The 16848-nt window shown below is 42.4% G+C and overlaps 1 protein-coding gene across 1 annotated transcript in view; it reads left to right on the top strand.

The window, feature by feature from the left end:
* LOC100695456 (cadherin-6) overlaps window positions 1-16848 on the top strand; it is a 72858-nt gene that overhangs the window by 36769 nt on the left and 19241 nt on the right. Inside the window, exons 3-6 of the mRNA XM_003439181.4 lie at window positions 1142-1436; window positions 3346-3465; window positions 10195-10362; window positions 12508-12695. Of these exons, the coding sequence (XP_003439229.2) occupies window positions 1142-1436; window positions 3346-3465; window positions 10195-10362; window positions 12508-12695 (771 nt within the window). The remainder of the gene's footprint in view (window positions 1-1141; window positions 1437-3345; window positions 3466-10194; window positions 10363-12507; window positions 12696-16848) is intronic.

The following is a 16848-nucleotide window of genomic DNA, read 5'->3' as shown; positions in this document are numbered from 1 at the left end:
CCCGCCACCCCACCCTGCAATTATTACCGTGTCCTTGGTTATTAAAAAAGGGGAAAGGGAAGTAGGAAGGGAAGTAGTGGGAGGGGAGAGAAGACTGGACAAGCTTTTGATGAGTTCTCGGAGATAAATATGTTGTGTGTGTGTGTGTGTGTGTGTGTGTGTGTGTGTGGTTGGGGTGGGGGAGATTTGGCTGTGGAATTAAAATGTCAGAGCATGCTAAGCTGCTGTTCATGCAGAAAAAAATTAAACAGGAGATAGGGAGGAACAGAGCAAATAATAATAACGAGGAGCTCCACACACAAGTGGGCTCTCGTGGTCTTCTGGCATGTCGGTCCCGCTGCTGATCCATCAGGGACTGGCAGGCTGCGGGGCGTGTGCTCACTCATGCTGGTAACCCCACAGACGCGCACGCGCGTGTGTGTGTGTGTGTGTGTGTGTGTCCTCCCTCACCCACCCCTTTGGCGAAAAGTAAAAAAGTAACAGTAGCAGTGAATGCAACATTTTACACACTCCGGCTGCTGGCTTTCTTCTTGGCAGGACGCGAGCTTCACAGAGGCGAGGTGAATGTGTATCGTCACAACACGATGACAGTTTACCAAAGATGATATGAATCTGTTAAATAACACCAAACACACTTATCAGAAGCTGTCAGCGTTTATTTGCCAGGGCCCAGATTGGTCAGATCACCGATGTGCGCGCAGTCGATCAGAAATGCCGCCATTCGGCTTTGAAATGTGATTTTTGCTGACATCTTTGCTGCAAAGCGCTCATCGCCGGGATGTGTTTTTGCAGCCGTCAATCAAGCGGTGCAGCTTGGACTGCAGCAGATGAAGATTTTTGTTCACTGTCGCCATTTCTGCTCAGGCTAACAAGGAGATCTTTTTTTCCTTTTTTTTTAAATGTGGAAAAGGGTAGCTGACACTCGCTGTTCATAAGAGGAAATTAAGCAAATGTGAAAGCTTTCATAAAGCCGAGTTTGAATCTCTGTTGTGCTATAACAATTAGCAGTAGAAAGCAGCAAAATGGAAATTCATTAAAGTGAAAATGCCACAAACTGTTGGCTGAAATGGGTGTTTTGTGGTGTAGCAGAGGATCCAAATCATATTTTCTCCTTTTTTTCCCCTTCTTTCTTTCCACGCAGCTTCACTCGGATTCTGACAGAGGAGATGGCAGCGTGAAGTATGTCCTGACAGGGGAAGGAGCCGGGACCCTCTTCAAGATAGATGAAAAGTCAGGGGACATCCATGCCACCAAGAGGCTGGACAGGGAGGAGAAGGCCTTCTACATCCTCCACGCCAAAGCTGTCAACCGCTTCACCAACGAAGCGCTCGAGGGCGAGTCCGAGTTCATCATCAAGATCCACGACATCAATGACAACGAGCCGCGCTTCACCAAGGACCCGTACATGGCCAGAGTCCCTGAAATGTCTGACATTGGTACGTTCCAGCCGTAAACATTAGACTCTTAAAAACAGCTATTTATCAGACAACTCAGACAATTAAATGTTTACACAAATGAAGGTTTGCGCCTGTGCGCGCAAGAGGAGCGAATTAAAAGGATTATGATTCAAACAGGATAGAGATGTTATAAAATGCCAGCCTTACTGGATCAATGGGACTTTATCAATCATAATAATGATGCCGACGCAACAAAGAAGGCCCAACTAATTAAACGAGAAAGACTAGGAGCTGTTTTATGACCGGAGAATAAACAAGGTAAAAGCGTCTCGACAGCGCCGGTGCAGATAATCTTTTAAATACAGTATTGTATCTTGTTAAAACGACATTTAATTTAATTACCGACATTGTCAGCTGTGTCATCGCAGTGAATAATTGTGGATTCTGCACTGCCACTTCCTTAGACGGCGCACGACACCATTCGCTGCTTTTGCGGCGTCCTTTCTGCTTGTTATTCAAACAGCAAATGAAATAATTCACGGTGCACTTTGGCTCCAGCCCAAAAGCACACAGCAGCCTCATGAATATAGATAAACAATAGGGAAAAAAAGTCATCAATACTTGCACGCAAACACGGGGTGAACTATATGTTGTGTTGCTGCTGTCGTGCTTCTGGGACTGAGGGACGTTGGTCTTGCAGCCCAGACATGTGACAGAGTTGTCACTTGGTTCAGCAACCCCAAGAGAGAGGCCGGCACTTATCTAAGGGCAGCACGGGTGCCCATGGCAACAACCGAGGTGTGATGTCACCGCTTGGCAGAGCATGTGTTCACGAGTGACTGCCTTGAGACACTGCCCCTTTAAATGTGACACTTTGAGTTTTATTATAGTCTCACGGCTCTGACATCCTTCGCTCGGACTCTCAAGATTTTGACGCGCTCCTCCCTTTGACAAGTGAATGATTGCAGTTGGGGGTAATTTACTCCCCCTGCACAAAGAACCGTGATTATTCCTGACTTGTTTGTCAGAAAATTCTTGTCTCGAAAGCTTAAAGTTGCCGATGAGATGGCTGATGTGGATCAGTGATATTTTCTAAAAGCCGCCATGTCAGAAAAGCCTCTTTGAGTCTAATTCCCTAGTTAAAGGTATTAGCGATCAAGGTTCGGTGAACTTGCTCAAGAATCCTCCCGAACTGTCACTTACAGCAAATCAGACAGCCGTGGTCTTTCTCTGTCTGCCTTTTTTTATTTTTATTTCTACAACATCCTTCATCCATACAAATCACATGGGTTTTAAAGGAGGGAAACTCTGGTCTCACCCCACACTGATCTCTGCTGACATCAAATTACAGAAGTTTCATAAGGTCGTTATCCCATTGTATTGCACAATTCTATATTTATACCACTTTGCCATTAAATATTTCTACTCAATTAATTTTCTTCTGCATTTAATGAGGCAACACTTGGCCCCGCAAGGCGCCATTTGGGAGGTAGCACTTGGCTAACCGTTTCCCTTTGTTCTACTGAAATAGGGCCTCAGCCTTTCTGGAAGAGAAAATGGATCACAGTCGTTCGCCTGCTATCAGATATTTGGCTTCTCAGACACTCCAGATCTGTGGATACGCTAATAGGCTTCTCAGGGCTTGCAGAGAGCCAGTATAGGTGCTGCTGGCATGCTTAGAGAGATATACTTAGAAAAATACATTAGGAGTTATTGATTACCTGCAAAAATCAATCATGTATAAGGGTATAAGTGGCCGAGGAATAAAGATTGGTTTGGGTAACGCAAAGGGACAGAAATGATCCGTCACATTCTGCATGGGCGTGATTAGAAGAGGATACGACACCTCATCAGAAGGTGCATCAGCTTAACCAATTATCCAGCAGGCAATTTTCAGCAGTATTGAAGAGTTGATCTAAATCATTGTCATGAATCTTCCTACCCGCAGGCACCTCGGTAATTCAGGTGACAGCCATAGACGCCGATGACGCCACGTATGGGAACAGCGCCAAAGTGGTCTACAGCATCCTGGAGGGCCAGCCGTACTTCTCCGTGGATCCAGAAACAGGTCAGTGTTCAGTAAAATGCAAAAAAAAAAGAAACCTCACCTGAAAATAATCCCAGTGCCTCCAGTAGATAGATCTTTGTATCTCTATCTCTCTATCTCTATCTCTTTTAGACAAAGACATTATTACACCCAGTTCACAGCACACAACTCAGGTCATGAGTTGTGTGCTGTGAACTGGGTGTAATAATGCCTAATCAGTCTAAATATTTTCATAGAAGAGAAACATTCTGATATTTTTATCCATTTTCCGCCTACTTATTTTGTTATATTTAGTGACCAGTAGGGGGCGACTCTTAAGGATTCAGAACATCATTCTCACATCATCTCAGTACAGACGCCTGGACACAAATGTTTGATGGGTCTTAGTTGACATGTTATCGGAGAGCCCCGTAAATTTACCATCATGGCACTTTGCTAAAAGCCTTTTATTAAAAAAGTAGGCGGAGCTTTTCCTTATTATGTCTTTCATAAACTTAAATATGTAAAATTTTAGGGGGGGGGAAGTGTTGTGATACCCACTACTACCTCTCTTTGTGACGGTTTATGCCCACAAATCAAGCACCACCATGCACGTATGTTTTCAAACAGCAAACATTTCAATGGCAGAAATGCTCAGCATAAGGTTTAAGGGGCTAAAACTAACTAAAAGTTTACTATATCTGTTTTATATAGAGCTTTTGGACAGAATGAGTCTTTCCTGTGCATTCAAACTGGTTTTTTTTAGATTTATTTTAGACCTCTTTTTAGCCTTTATTTTTCACTGGGCTGTAGAGTAGACAGGAAAGCAGGATGTGGTCCGGGTCAGACTCTAACCCAGGCCCCTCTGCACTAGCCTTTCGGCATGTGGGTCACCTGCTCAATCTAGTAAGCTCTACTGGTGCCACAGCCAGTTATTTTTATCCCAGCTGATGTCAGATAGTTGGTAAATCGACTAGCAACACCACTGTGCTTGTTCATTGCATATTGGATCTTATTTAAACACACTCCTCTAACTACGTCATGGAATGAAAAAGTGGCCAAATTGTAGCAATCTCCTTCTTCCTGTGACTCTGCTTCTTGGTGCTGAGTTCTTTTAAATAACTTTGGAAATAAGTTTTTAATTAGGTTTATGTCATATAACCTTTTCAAAATGTTACTGCCTTGTCACAGCTGACCTAGAAAGCTGACCACGGTGACCCTGAAACTATAGACTGATGGATCAAAATTAGGTAGCTACCAAATATTAGCTAATTAACTCTCACCTTTGCTTTGACAGGGAAGAATTTCTTGTCCTTCATCTCTGAAAATCTAGCCTTTTTATACTTTTACCTGAAATATAAGATTCAACACTGACACTTTCTCACACACAGCAGGGACTGAATTCAAGGATTTTTAACAAATGTGTGGAGTGCTGAGATTTGGGATGTTGCATTATCCTGCAGCAGCTGCAACGGCAGGGATGTAATATTGATTTTAATGCTTCTTGTGATACCAGCCAATTTAATTCAGTTAAATTCAGTTCAGGTTTATTTATGTAGCACCAAATTCACAACAACGAGTCGGAAGAATTTTTTATACTGTAAAACTTACATTATCGTCATATATTATGATATCCACTGCCACAATGTCGTCATTCATTCATTTGATTGTGATCACTGTGTAGTGAAAATCTGATGTTGACAGCCATGTGTTGATGGGAGTCTGGTTAAGATATAGTTTGGTGCCAAAAAAACCCCCAAAAGCAAACAACTAAACAGATAAATACACAAATAAAAACAACAAAAAACAGATTTGTGGCTGTGAAAATGATCCCACTGAGGGCTTCGTGTTCTGACCCTGCAGACTGTCTGTGACTGTCTGTGAAACCAGACTGATGTCACTGTTTGCTTTGACAAGATCTTGAGATTTCGGCCAATGCCATGTTGTTTTTTGTAATCGGATGGTTTTTTTTAACCTTATGCGAAAAGGGCTTCTTCCTGTTCATTCCTTTCACAATAGAAGTCCTGACATATACACTGTTGGTACATACAATGTTTCTTTTAAAAAAGAATATATTCATTGCATAAAGTAACTATTTAAAAATCATAATAATTCTTTTCTTTTTTTCTAAAAAGTTTCATAAACATATAGATTTTTTGTCAGTGTGTATGTACACTTTGCTAGTTCCAAGTTTGCCTTCTACTCCAAATCTTTGTGGCACAGACTCAACAAGTTGCTGGAAACATTCCTCAGAGATTTTGCTCCATATTGACGCGATAGCATCACACAGTTGCTGCAGATTTGTTGAAGCTCTCATTGTATTGAGAGCCGGTTACTGTGGAGGTTATTTGAGTACAGGGAACTCATTGTCATGTTCAAGAAACCAGTTTGAGATGAACTTTGTGACATGGCGTGCACCACAAATCAAGACTCATCTGACCAGGCAGCGTTTTTCTGATCTCCTATTGTCCAGCTTTGGTGAACCCGTGGGAATTGTAGCCTCAATTTCCTGTTTGTAACCGATGGGAGTGGCACAGCGGTGTGGTCTTCTGCAGCTGTAGCCCATCTGCTTCACAGTTCAGTGCGCTATGGATTCTGGTTATTTGAGCTACTTCCTGTCAGCCCAAAGCAGTCTGGTCACTCTCCTTTGACCTCCAGCATCACTCTCACCCCGAGCTGCTCACTGGATATTTTTCTCTTTTTCAGACCTTTCCCTGTAAATCCAAGGGATAGTTGTGCGGGAAAATACCAGTAGAGCTTAAATTAAAGTTTGGCTTTAATTCAAGCTTTCCTTTATAAATTTAAGCGTTAATAAAAAAAAAAAATGCACACAAAGAGAGAAGAGAGTGTAACTTTAATAAAAGAGATCAACTTTAAAAGTTAGATGAAAGAAAACCTTTTCATAGAAATAAGCAAAAAGTATAGTGTAGTCTCTTTTTTTGTTTTAAACAAAAATTTTGTAGAGTTTGAAGGAGAAATCCATCACACAAAAAGCAAATTTCTCCTCAGTGAGAGCAGCTTTAGTAGAGCGGCATGCACAGCAGCCCCGAAGGACGTTGCTTTTTGACTGATGTGCACAGCTCCTCGCTCTTTCTTGAGCAGAAAGCCTCTCATCCTGCTGCTCTAACAATGCTGCAGCCACTGCACTCTCCACCTACGTGTGTAACCCACGGCTCAGCGCAACAAGTTCACACCTTTCTTTCTGGGGGTGGCCATTGTGGGAAAGATAACGAATGGCTAACGAAACAGAAACGGCGCAGGCATGCTGAGGGAACGCTGCTTCAGCGGGAAGGTGAATTAAAAACAATTTATCACAGGATAAATCCTGAAATAAATGCAGTGAATTTCCCTTTAACCAGCAGCCTTCTCCTCGCAGGCTGACGTGTGGCGAGGGATTTGTAGACAGAGAGAATGGCAAATAACCAACCCCTAAAATGTAACCGCTTGCTACTTTTAATCATTAATGTGTGCTTTGGAACTCATCCCGCTCGTGTCCTTTTTTTCCCGCTTAAACAAAAGGAGAATGACAAAAAAAGCCATTTGCAGATTAGCAGAGGGATTAACAGTAATATGGTTTATCCCACATGTGGTATGTAAGCTGACATCCCCTCTTACACAAAGACATGCCTGGACATCACATTATAAGCAGGATTTGTTTCTCCTCTCCTCCTCTTCTGTGTGCATTGTAGTCATTAAACAATAACAAAGGTAGACAGAGGTGCAGAGCGAGCGAGATGCTGCTTTTCTAAAGATGCTATACCTTTGCTTGCTTCCCCGCAACACCGTCTGAACGATCGCTGTTTCCTTGCCTCTGAGATAAATTGTACATTGTTAGAAGTTGGGGAGGGGGGGGAGTTATTGTATGGGAGGAACAAAAGGAGCAAGTTGGAGGGCCTTCTGAACAGCGTAGGCCACTCTGATCTGAGCGTGAGCGATGCGCCACATCAGCTGCTCCTTCTTCCTTATTGTTTGATATGCAGTGAATCATCAGTTCTGCCGAAAAGTGCTGAAGTTTGTCAGAACAGTTTATTTAGGGTGAAATTTATGTTTTCATCTTCATTCTCCCGTTTCGCTATGTCTGTCTGCGTCTCCCCTCGCCGCCTCCCCCCTCCACCTGCTCCTCTTTTATGATGCTTCAAATTCAAACGTGTAATAGCAGACAGGATTTAAGACCGACTCTGATGGGAGATGGAGCACACCTTTTGAATATGCTGCCAATTACCGCTTCACTCGCTCTCTGTCCTGACTCCAAACTAGAGATCTGAGGTGTCAGAGCCGAGAAGTAAGCAACTGCACGGCACTTGAAAGGCTGAACATTAACAGAGTGTTAATTCAGAAAAAAAGAGCAGATAAATGGTGCCGAATGCATTTGGAGGCAAATGCTACACTTAGGAAATTAAAGGAATACGCCGTGGTTTTGGTATGTTGGCTCTTTGGTCCACTTACCAGTTAAATCATGAGAACACAGACACTAAAATGTGCTCCTGGGTGGCCGCTGAGCTCCATGCTGCTGAGCAAGAGCACTGACCTTTGAGTAATAAAATGTTCTTAGTGGTTTAATTATCTGGCCTGTAGATGCATGAATCTAAGAGATGAAATATCATTAATTCAATACAGCTGATTCAGGGTGATATTTTTAGATATGTTTCAGGTGAGAACTGCACTTTTTTTAAAGATATATATTTATAGATATACCCAATTCACCCGTGGAAGCATTATTTTCTGTCATGTGACAGCAAATGTACTCCTTAGAAAGTATTTATTGCTCATGTTCATACTGTATCTATTACTGATGTTGTACATTAACCACATTTAAATCACACTGAGTTATTTGAAAGGCCAAAGGCAGTCAGAAAAAATTAGTTTTTAAGTCTGTTCATCCGGCTTTTTTCAGGATGTGTCTCAAGTGGCCACTTGAGACTGGCTGCAAAAGTGAGCCATTCTCCATAGACTTTTATGTTAAAATTCCCAACTCTGTTAAAAGCATCTTCGTAGAAGCCTGATTTTGGCTTCTGTAGGAAATGTGCACCTTCATAACAGCTGTACAGGGGGGATTTCCTTTATAAGTCACTGGCTGGAACTTTATTGAAGCATAATGTTTGCATATTTCGAGTTGTGGGTGCTTTGACTGCAGTTAGATCTGTAGCTGCTAGCTGTAAGCTAGCATCAATTATTTCAAGTCATAGAACAAGATCTGTAGATCTGTTTTGGAAGTTTATGCTTTCGGTGTATTTTGAACGCAACTGTCTTCACTTCTTGTTATTTTCTTCTTTTGGCTGCTAATTATCATTCACTGTTGATTAAAAAAAAACAAAAAAACAATGTCATAGCTGCTAAAATGCTAACACTCAGGCATTGAGACATTGCCATGTGTTCATTAGTTTGTAAATCCTCACTTTAGCCACTGCTATGTTGTTTTTCAGCCAGAAGTGACCACATCCGAGTTCCAAGTTATCAGCCCACAGTGGCAAGCTTGATTAACAAGGTTAATCAAGACTTAATGGGTTCATTGCACAGACAGAGATATCTTGTAATTTGTGATAGTAGCATACAGCTAAAATACTACAGTTTTACTCATTTACAGACTTCTTGCCATGTGATTTGGCAGATAATTACTCCAATAGGCACCTACACCTCAATTAAAATGAAGAGGTCCAGTTCTGAGACTTGACGGAAAGCTCAAAGCTACGTGAAACATTCCTAACTTAAAGCATTAATCAAATGTAAATGGGAGAAATATTAAAGAAAATCTCACAGTGCACCTGTCACAAAGGGAGGTATTATCTATTGGGATATAAAAACGATTTTGTAGCAGGGTATAGACATAAAGTTGGGCATTTTAACATGGGAGTCTATGGTGATTGACTCAATTTAGAAAGCATCCTCAAGTGGCCTCTAGAGGAACTGCAGTTTTGGGCAATTCAGCATTCTTTAACGATATTTTGTTTAGAGTAGGAAAACTGAACTTTGCAATCACAACTAAGTAACTGCAGCTGGTGGTTTGGGGCTATTTAAACTTTTACCAAATGTAGCTATTGATCAGTTTTGTGACTGATTAATCAATTTACTAACTGCTTATTATTTTGCTTCAGTGTTCATATTCTACACTTTAGAGTCCAGGCATGCTTTTATCTTTTCATACTTGTTTTCTTTTCTCTCTGTGCCAGCGTGTACGATTACCTGGAATACTGCATGAATAGAGCACGTCAATTTATGTATTTTTGCAGATTTTCGCACACAAAAAAACCCTGTTATTAAAAAGAAGCAGGTTTAAATTGCTTTTCGCTCTGATTTTATGTTCCCACTCTGTCAAAAGTTTGCTGTAAAAGCTGTAAAAGTGAGTAGTGACCGGAGTTGAAGGGTGAACGAGGTCACCGGGTCCTCTTGTACCGAGCGCACCTCAGAAAATGCTTTCAGTTATAGACGGTGAAGAGGAAAATGGGCAAACGAGCTGCTGATTATGCAGCAGCGACTCGTTTCTCTCTAAGCAAATAAACATAAGTGGGTAAACTTTTCAGAGTTTGGAGCATTTTTAAAACTCTGATTTTCATCCAGATTTTTGCGTTGTTATTGTCTTCCTGATTCCCCCTAGTTGTTTTAAATCAAAGCTGGACTGATTTTAATGTCATAAAATAACAGATAATCAGAGGAAAACAGAAAATAATGAGTTGGATGAAGCTACAGATTGCCTGCTCTGATCAAATGCACGCTATTCTCTTTGTAAATCTACATTTTTCATTTTTTGGTTGGTTTTTTTTTTGCTCTCCTCAGGCCTGATCAAGACAGCCCTGCCTGGCATGGACAGGGAAGTCAAAGAAAACTACCAGGTTGTGATCCAGGCTAAAGACATGGCCGGACAGATGGGCGGGCTCTCGGGAACCACAACGGTCAGCATCACCCTCTCAGACGTGAACGACAACCCACCACGCTTCACCAAGAGTGAGTACAGCCCTTCTGGTGGACTTGTGCATGCACACACACACACACAGTGACCAATCCTCAGCTCATGAGAACCACTTGTCAGTGTGAGCTGATGCCAGGCAGGCAGCCCCCATCTGGTGTCAGTTTCAAAATGAATTTGGATTATTGCAGGGAGCTCTGGGTTTTGTGCGACTAAGGCGGGCCTCTTAAAGGCAGCGAATAATTAAATATAGAGCCATATGACAGAGCGAAGGGTCCTGCAAAGTGCATCAGATCAGCGCTGTAATCCCTATTAAATGAAGAGAGTACATTCACTGGGTTTTATCTCCCCTGCTCTTCCTCTCTCTTTGTCTATCTCTTGCTATTAAGTCTTTCTTCTGCTGCCTTTTTACTCCATAAAACCACTGTTCTCAATTTAGTGCTCAAACTGTCCTTGGTGCATTTTTCTCCTCTTTTTTGTTACACTCGCGCTCATCAATCACTCACTCCTTTTTACTCCTTACCTACTCTCTTTTCACATACTCTCTCCCGTTCTTCCTCTCCCTCCCCCACTTCCCTCTTTGCTCTCGTTGCATCTGGCAAATAAATGGCGAAGGGAGCCAGATCAGATTGACAGATTACCGATGTTGTCGTGTCCCTCGCTCCCCCCACCCCCCACGCGTTTCACTGTACGGTGGGTGACGCGTGCGCACAGGCGCGAAACGCAAGGCAAACACGCGCCTGCGGAACTCCCACCAGCTCCGGGGGTGGTGGCAGTGGTGGGGTGGCAGATGCTGTCATTTCAAACCCCTCTACCAATGAATGAAGAGCGAGAGGAGGGAGGGAGGGAGACGGATACGACGGGGATGGCGAAGGTGACAGGAGGGGGAAGAAAGGGGAAGAAAGAGGAAGAGTGAAGCGGACGGCAGAAAGACAGCCTGTGATAGAGGCGAGGGGGGTGGAGGGGTGGGGGTCGCGGGTAGATTGAAAGAGGAAGAAAGAGGAAGAGATATTGTAATGGGACACCCAGAGGAGGTAGAGTGTCAGGAAGCGATATCATTGTTGTCTGCCGGAGTGATGCCTCTTCTTTTCCACCCAATGCTAAATACCTGTTAGCCCAGGGAAACCTTCTAGTGGTGCAGTGTGTGTGTGTGAGCGTGCGCGTGTGTGTGTGTGTGTGTGTGTGTGTGTGTGTGTTTGGAGGCAAGTGTCAGCGTCACAGAGACCTGCCGACTCAGGCGTTGCCAAAACACTGTCAGCATGTTTTATTAGTGTGTCACTGCTGTTTGTCTCCGCAGGCTGTGTGTATATCACCCTCGCTCCCCTCCCGCAGTCCAGCTATTTATTTAAGCATACGAGATGCAACCGAGGCCGCCGCGGCCGACAGGCAGCCATCAATTTATCCCCCCTCAAACCCAGAAATCATCTCGGAAAATAAGTGTGGGTGGGGGGAGGGAGAGGAAGAAGAAGCAATTAATTTATGTTGAGCAAATTGGCCCAGAATTTATGTTACATCCTAAACTTGAAGTGGTGAGTCAATAGGGCTTGTAGCAACCTACGTGAAAGGCCAAACGTCTGTTTTGGAGCTGAAATATGTTTCGGCGCATATGAGCAGCTAATCTACAAATGTAGCAGCACTAAATCCAACACTCCTTCTGACACGCTCTCCCTCCTCGGCTGGCTCTTACACTGCCGCTCTCTGATTGGCTCTGACTCACTTTCTCCCTGACCTGCTCTCTTGTATTCCTGCTCTCTGACTCACCCACTTACACTCTTTCTTTTTTCACTAACAAGGCCGTAAAAAATACTCACGTTATGACGCTCGTCGGGCTGTCAGGGGTGGCGCTTGCTTCTTTTGTGTCCGGCGCGTCGTGTGCGACTGTGTGTGTGTGTGTGCGGTTTGCTTTAAATCGATCCCGGGGTGCGTTTTAGGGGTGTTGTAATTGCTTTTCGATTAGACTTGAGGAGATCTTAAAAAAGAGGCGCTAATTCACCACTTATATGAATTGCATCTTTGTGTGGGAAAAAAATTGAAATCTGGCATGAAAAGAAACACCAAGGGCATGGCCTTGGTTTTTGCGGTCCTACTGCCACACACACACACTTTCAAGCTTTTTTTTTTTCTGAACAGCTTCAGTGTTGCCCCGATTAACCAAATCTTCTCCTCTCATAAACTCTCTGCAGCCCTCTATGAGTTCAGGGTACCCGAGTCCATCGAGCTTGGGTCTGCGGTGGGAGTGATCCGAGCCATGGACGTGGATATCGGCCAGAATGCGGAGATGGACTACCGGATTATTGGGAGCGATGGGCCTGGGATGTTTGAGATCACCACCAACAGGAGCACACAGGAGGGTGTCATTTTGCTGAGGAAGGTCAGGCACTCTCTGAGGGAGGTTTTATGGGATCACATGAGCAGTTTTAACACTTTCACTTTGATTTATTCGCCAAAAAAATCCAAATTGTGTCTTCAAAATTATGAAAGCAGCTTGATAGAAATACTCACATGGTTATTACGTTGCAGCTTTTACAGCAGCAAGAATCATAAGCAACAGGCGCTGCTTTGTTATCTTTTTGCCCTGGGTTTCGCCTGTCAGGCTGCAATAACTCTGTGATTGGTGGAGAACTATATGAGCCTCAGGCTTCCTCAGAGGCAGCCCCGCAGACACAAACCAGGAAAAAATTCAGGGAAACATTTCTGTCTTCTGCATATTTTCCACTAGAGAAATGCTTTAAAATACATGTTTATTTACAGTAAAATCTTGTTGACACAAGAGACGTGGAGGCACAGGCTGCACAACGACTTCACTCATGCTATATGCATTACTTCATGTGTGCACAAGACTAGCTATATCTCTGCCAACGTGCAGCTGTGGCTGCATGCGCTGTGCAAACATTGTGTAAATGTTCTCCTAAAAGTGCCCTAAAACTAATAAAAGATGAGATATTAATACAGTTAAACTTATAACCTTTACTTTTTTATCTTTTGTAATACATTACACAAGCACAACAGGCAAATCGAAGATAATATAACAAATAAAACACATTCATAAAATTCAGTTTACGTACTCGACAGCATTATGATTTCTTATGATTGCGAGCTTTCACTGTTATTGTCATCACCTAATTAAAAGCCTTAAGGTGCATGTTGTGGTGAAGCGGTGCTATAGAAGTAAACTGATGTAAAACTGAATTATAATGAATAGAATTATCACCTTAAAATCATAAATTACATTTTTTTTTACACAATTTATAACCTTGACATCTCTAATATAATTTGTTCTTGTTGGAGACTTTTTAAGGAATTTTTTTCTTCTTTTTTTTTTTGCACTGTAGTCAAACAAACTTAGGGTTAATCTTAGGGTATTTTATTCATTTTGTTTAGCAGGAACTTTTTAAAAAAATCTTTGGTTGAAAACTTTTAAAGAATTGGCTAAAAACTTTTCAAATTCAAGAATTTACTTAGAAGTGTTTTGTAGTTTTTCTTTAAAGAACAAAAACGTTGAATTCTAAAGAGAAAAAAATTAGAAAACACTTTGCAAACGTATCTAGCATTCTCTTCGTGCAACATGGTTCACTTTTTTGAGTATTTTTTATAGTTTTCTGAGTGTGGCTAACATTAGAGCCCAACAACAGACTCGTGACCCCTCTATGTCTTGCCTTATGACAGCTGGCATAGGCTCTAGCTCTGAATTGAATAAAGGTTAAGAATAAGCATGGACTAATGCTAGCAGTGCTTGCACCAGTAACCTTCTTTCTTTCAAAGCTAGCATTCTTGCACCTGTACAGAAGGTGATTAGATCTCAATGTCCTCTAACACAGCAAACATGTTGCGTTTCACCTTGTTTATTTATGATTTCCCGTCACAGACGGAGGGATGCTGCTGGCTGGTGACGAGTCGCTACGTAGAACCAGCTGAATAATTAATGTTTCTGACTGGACTCGACTTGACTAGCGAGGACGGCAACATCTGGTTGACTAATCGGACACAGGTTCACAATAAAAGCCAATTAAATGCTTTTACTGTGAAACAGGGAAGAGTTAGGCTGATTGCCATTGAAGCAGGGTTGATGCCTTGTGTGGAATTGCAGGACTCTGCTGAAAAGTGCAATATACTGAATGCAAATAAAGTGGACCTATAACAGTTGTAATATGCTGTTACAATCATGGATGTAGAAGACATATAAGACATTAGTCTCAAGTAATGAGGTCAGTGAATGGCAAGTAACCCTTGTGAAGCTGCTCTAAAGACTCAGTTTCATAGTTTTTAACCTTAGCCATTAAAAGCCGATGGGGTATTGTCATGACTCCATCGGGTCTGCGTGCAGGAGTTGGGCAGCATGAACATCTAACTTTGTGAAAATAATAACTCGAAAAATTAGGTGAAAATTGACACCATCACTGAGTTTGAATCTTGGTGACGTTGACCTCCTTCCTGTGAGTACAGGGTACAGGAAATTCAACTGTCTGGCAGCCAATCAGAAGAAAGTCCAGCTACTGTAACAAGGGAAGGAGTTAAAACAGCTTGTTGCAGACTGAGGATGAATTTAGAGTCTGTGTGTAAGATACTGTTTTGAACTGTGAATGCAAAGCTCCTCTAGTAGTGACCAAGGACAAACTGACGGAGCTAGAAATGATCGAAATAGGTAAGAAACACAGACTTTCAGTTCTTTCACCGCATGCAGGACTCACTCCCTCAGTGTAACCGAAAGGATAGACAGCACAATAAGCAGCGCTCGATAAAGGAAAAAAAACAACTTTATTTCCATACGCAGCTAGGAGACGGACAGCAGAGTTATTAGATATCCACTTCCACTTCCCCACACTTCCACTACATATGTTTTCAGTGAGATTCATTCTTCCCCTCAGCTGAGACCAAAGCAGAAATATTGATGCTGAGTATGGATTGCAGCATTCAGCTTGTGGTGTGTTTGATGTATTCAACAGTATCTGGCAGTTGCCTTATCAAGCACCCTCTCTGCAGCCTTCGATCGATCGCTTCCATCATGCCATCATTAAGTGCTGGATGACATAATTGCCCTTTGTAGTGGATGTGGTGTGCAGGCACACTGTGTGTGGGGACTAAGCATGCCCTAATTTTGAACATACTAATTAAATGGGCTTGTCATCCCATCTCTGATTGTACCGGCCCTTCAAAGGAACATATTCCTCCAGTGGACATGCGGTCCCCCTCCCCGGCTTGGCACCAAACAGTGAAAATCAATGACTCATAATATGTTACTATTCACAGTTTCAGAAAACAGCTCGTTCCATCTGGATTCTTTTTTTCAAGCTTTCACTGGCTGTTTCCAACAATCGCGGACCCGGCGTCCTTTTATATGTACAGTAGGCAGCCGGCGAGGGAGCTCACTCTGATCCAGCTGCTCCAGCTCAGCACTGGGCGCACACTCATTAAAATGCACCGCTCCCCAATTATTTCCATCAATGAGGGGATACCTTTGCTGGCTACAACTTCAAAAATAAAAAGTTCAGACAGGGAACCTAAAAGAGAAAAGCTAACAGCGGAAAAAAAAAAACATTAGAACCGCAAAGGAATCAGGCTCCTAATCATCATGCACAGTCCATAAATTATAGGCTGCAACAGCAGTGTACAGTAGATGCAAGAAGATCAGGGTTCGTGCGTAAAAGCAACTAAGCTGTGTTCTTTTATGTGTACAAATAGATAGAAATGAAAGTATGGCAACAGGAAAAACAGATGTAGTGTGAGTATAGTATATGGAAAAAGTGCAATGGCAAACTGAAGCTCATCATCTGTGTTCTTCAATAGAGTGGCGATCGTGAAAGGACTTTTTGGCCCTGTTTTAGTTGATTTTAATCTTTTTATAATCGTCCCTATTAACCTTTTAACCTTAACACTCCCTCATAAAGTCTGGGATTAAAGCTGGGAGGAGGGGCGTGCTTGAAATTGGAGATAATTTTGACAAACGAGCGATTTTTTGCATCACTTTCTGCTTTTTTCCCTTCATTTTTTGGCCACATATTCCAGCAGTGGTTATTTCCCATTTTGAGATTATCTGCAGTAATGATGCCTTCAGCTGTGTCCCAGAAGCTTTTTTTACCTTAACTTACCTTATTACCTTAACATCACCAAGTGGCTGACAGCTTTCTTGTTGAGACTTTCCAGTAAGTCCTCCTCCTCATCGTCCTTTGTTTCTCTTCTGTTATCAACCTGCCTGCTTGCTCAAGGCTCCAGATAAGAGTAGGAGATGCTACTGCACTAACATTAAGTGAATGGATTGCTTGCGATCCATATTCACATATGGGAGTTGATTAAACAAAAAGACCAGAGGCATTTTTAAAAGGTTATAGCGAGTTTTCAAAATGCATTTTACCTGGGGGAGAAATGCTTGTGTTGTAACTACTGAGACAGGTGCACTTTGCAGGTATACAAGGCTGAAAACATCAAAACATTTAAAGTTTGATCCAAATACACTGAATCTGTCTTCCAAGTGACTCTGTTGGCATCACGATGGTGATAAAATGGCAATAAGACAGTCAGCCTGCGAT

The sequence above is a fragment of the Oreochromis niloticus genome, linkage group LG9 (genome assembly GCF_001858045.2).
Source record: "Oreochromis niloticus isolate F11D_XX linkage group LG9, O_niloticus_UMD_NMBU, whole genome shotgun sequence".
Lineage (NCBI taxonomy): Eukaryota > Metazoa > Chordata > Actinopteri > Cichliformes > Cichlidae > Oreochromis > Oreochromis niloticus.
The sequence above is the reverse complement of the archived record's forward strand: the minus strand, read 5'-3'. Positions and strand labels throughout refer to the sequence as shown.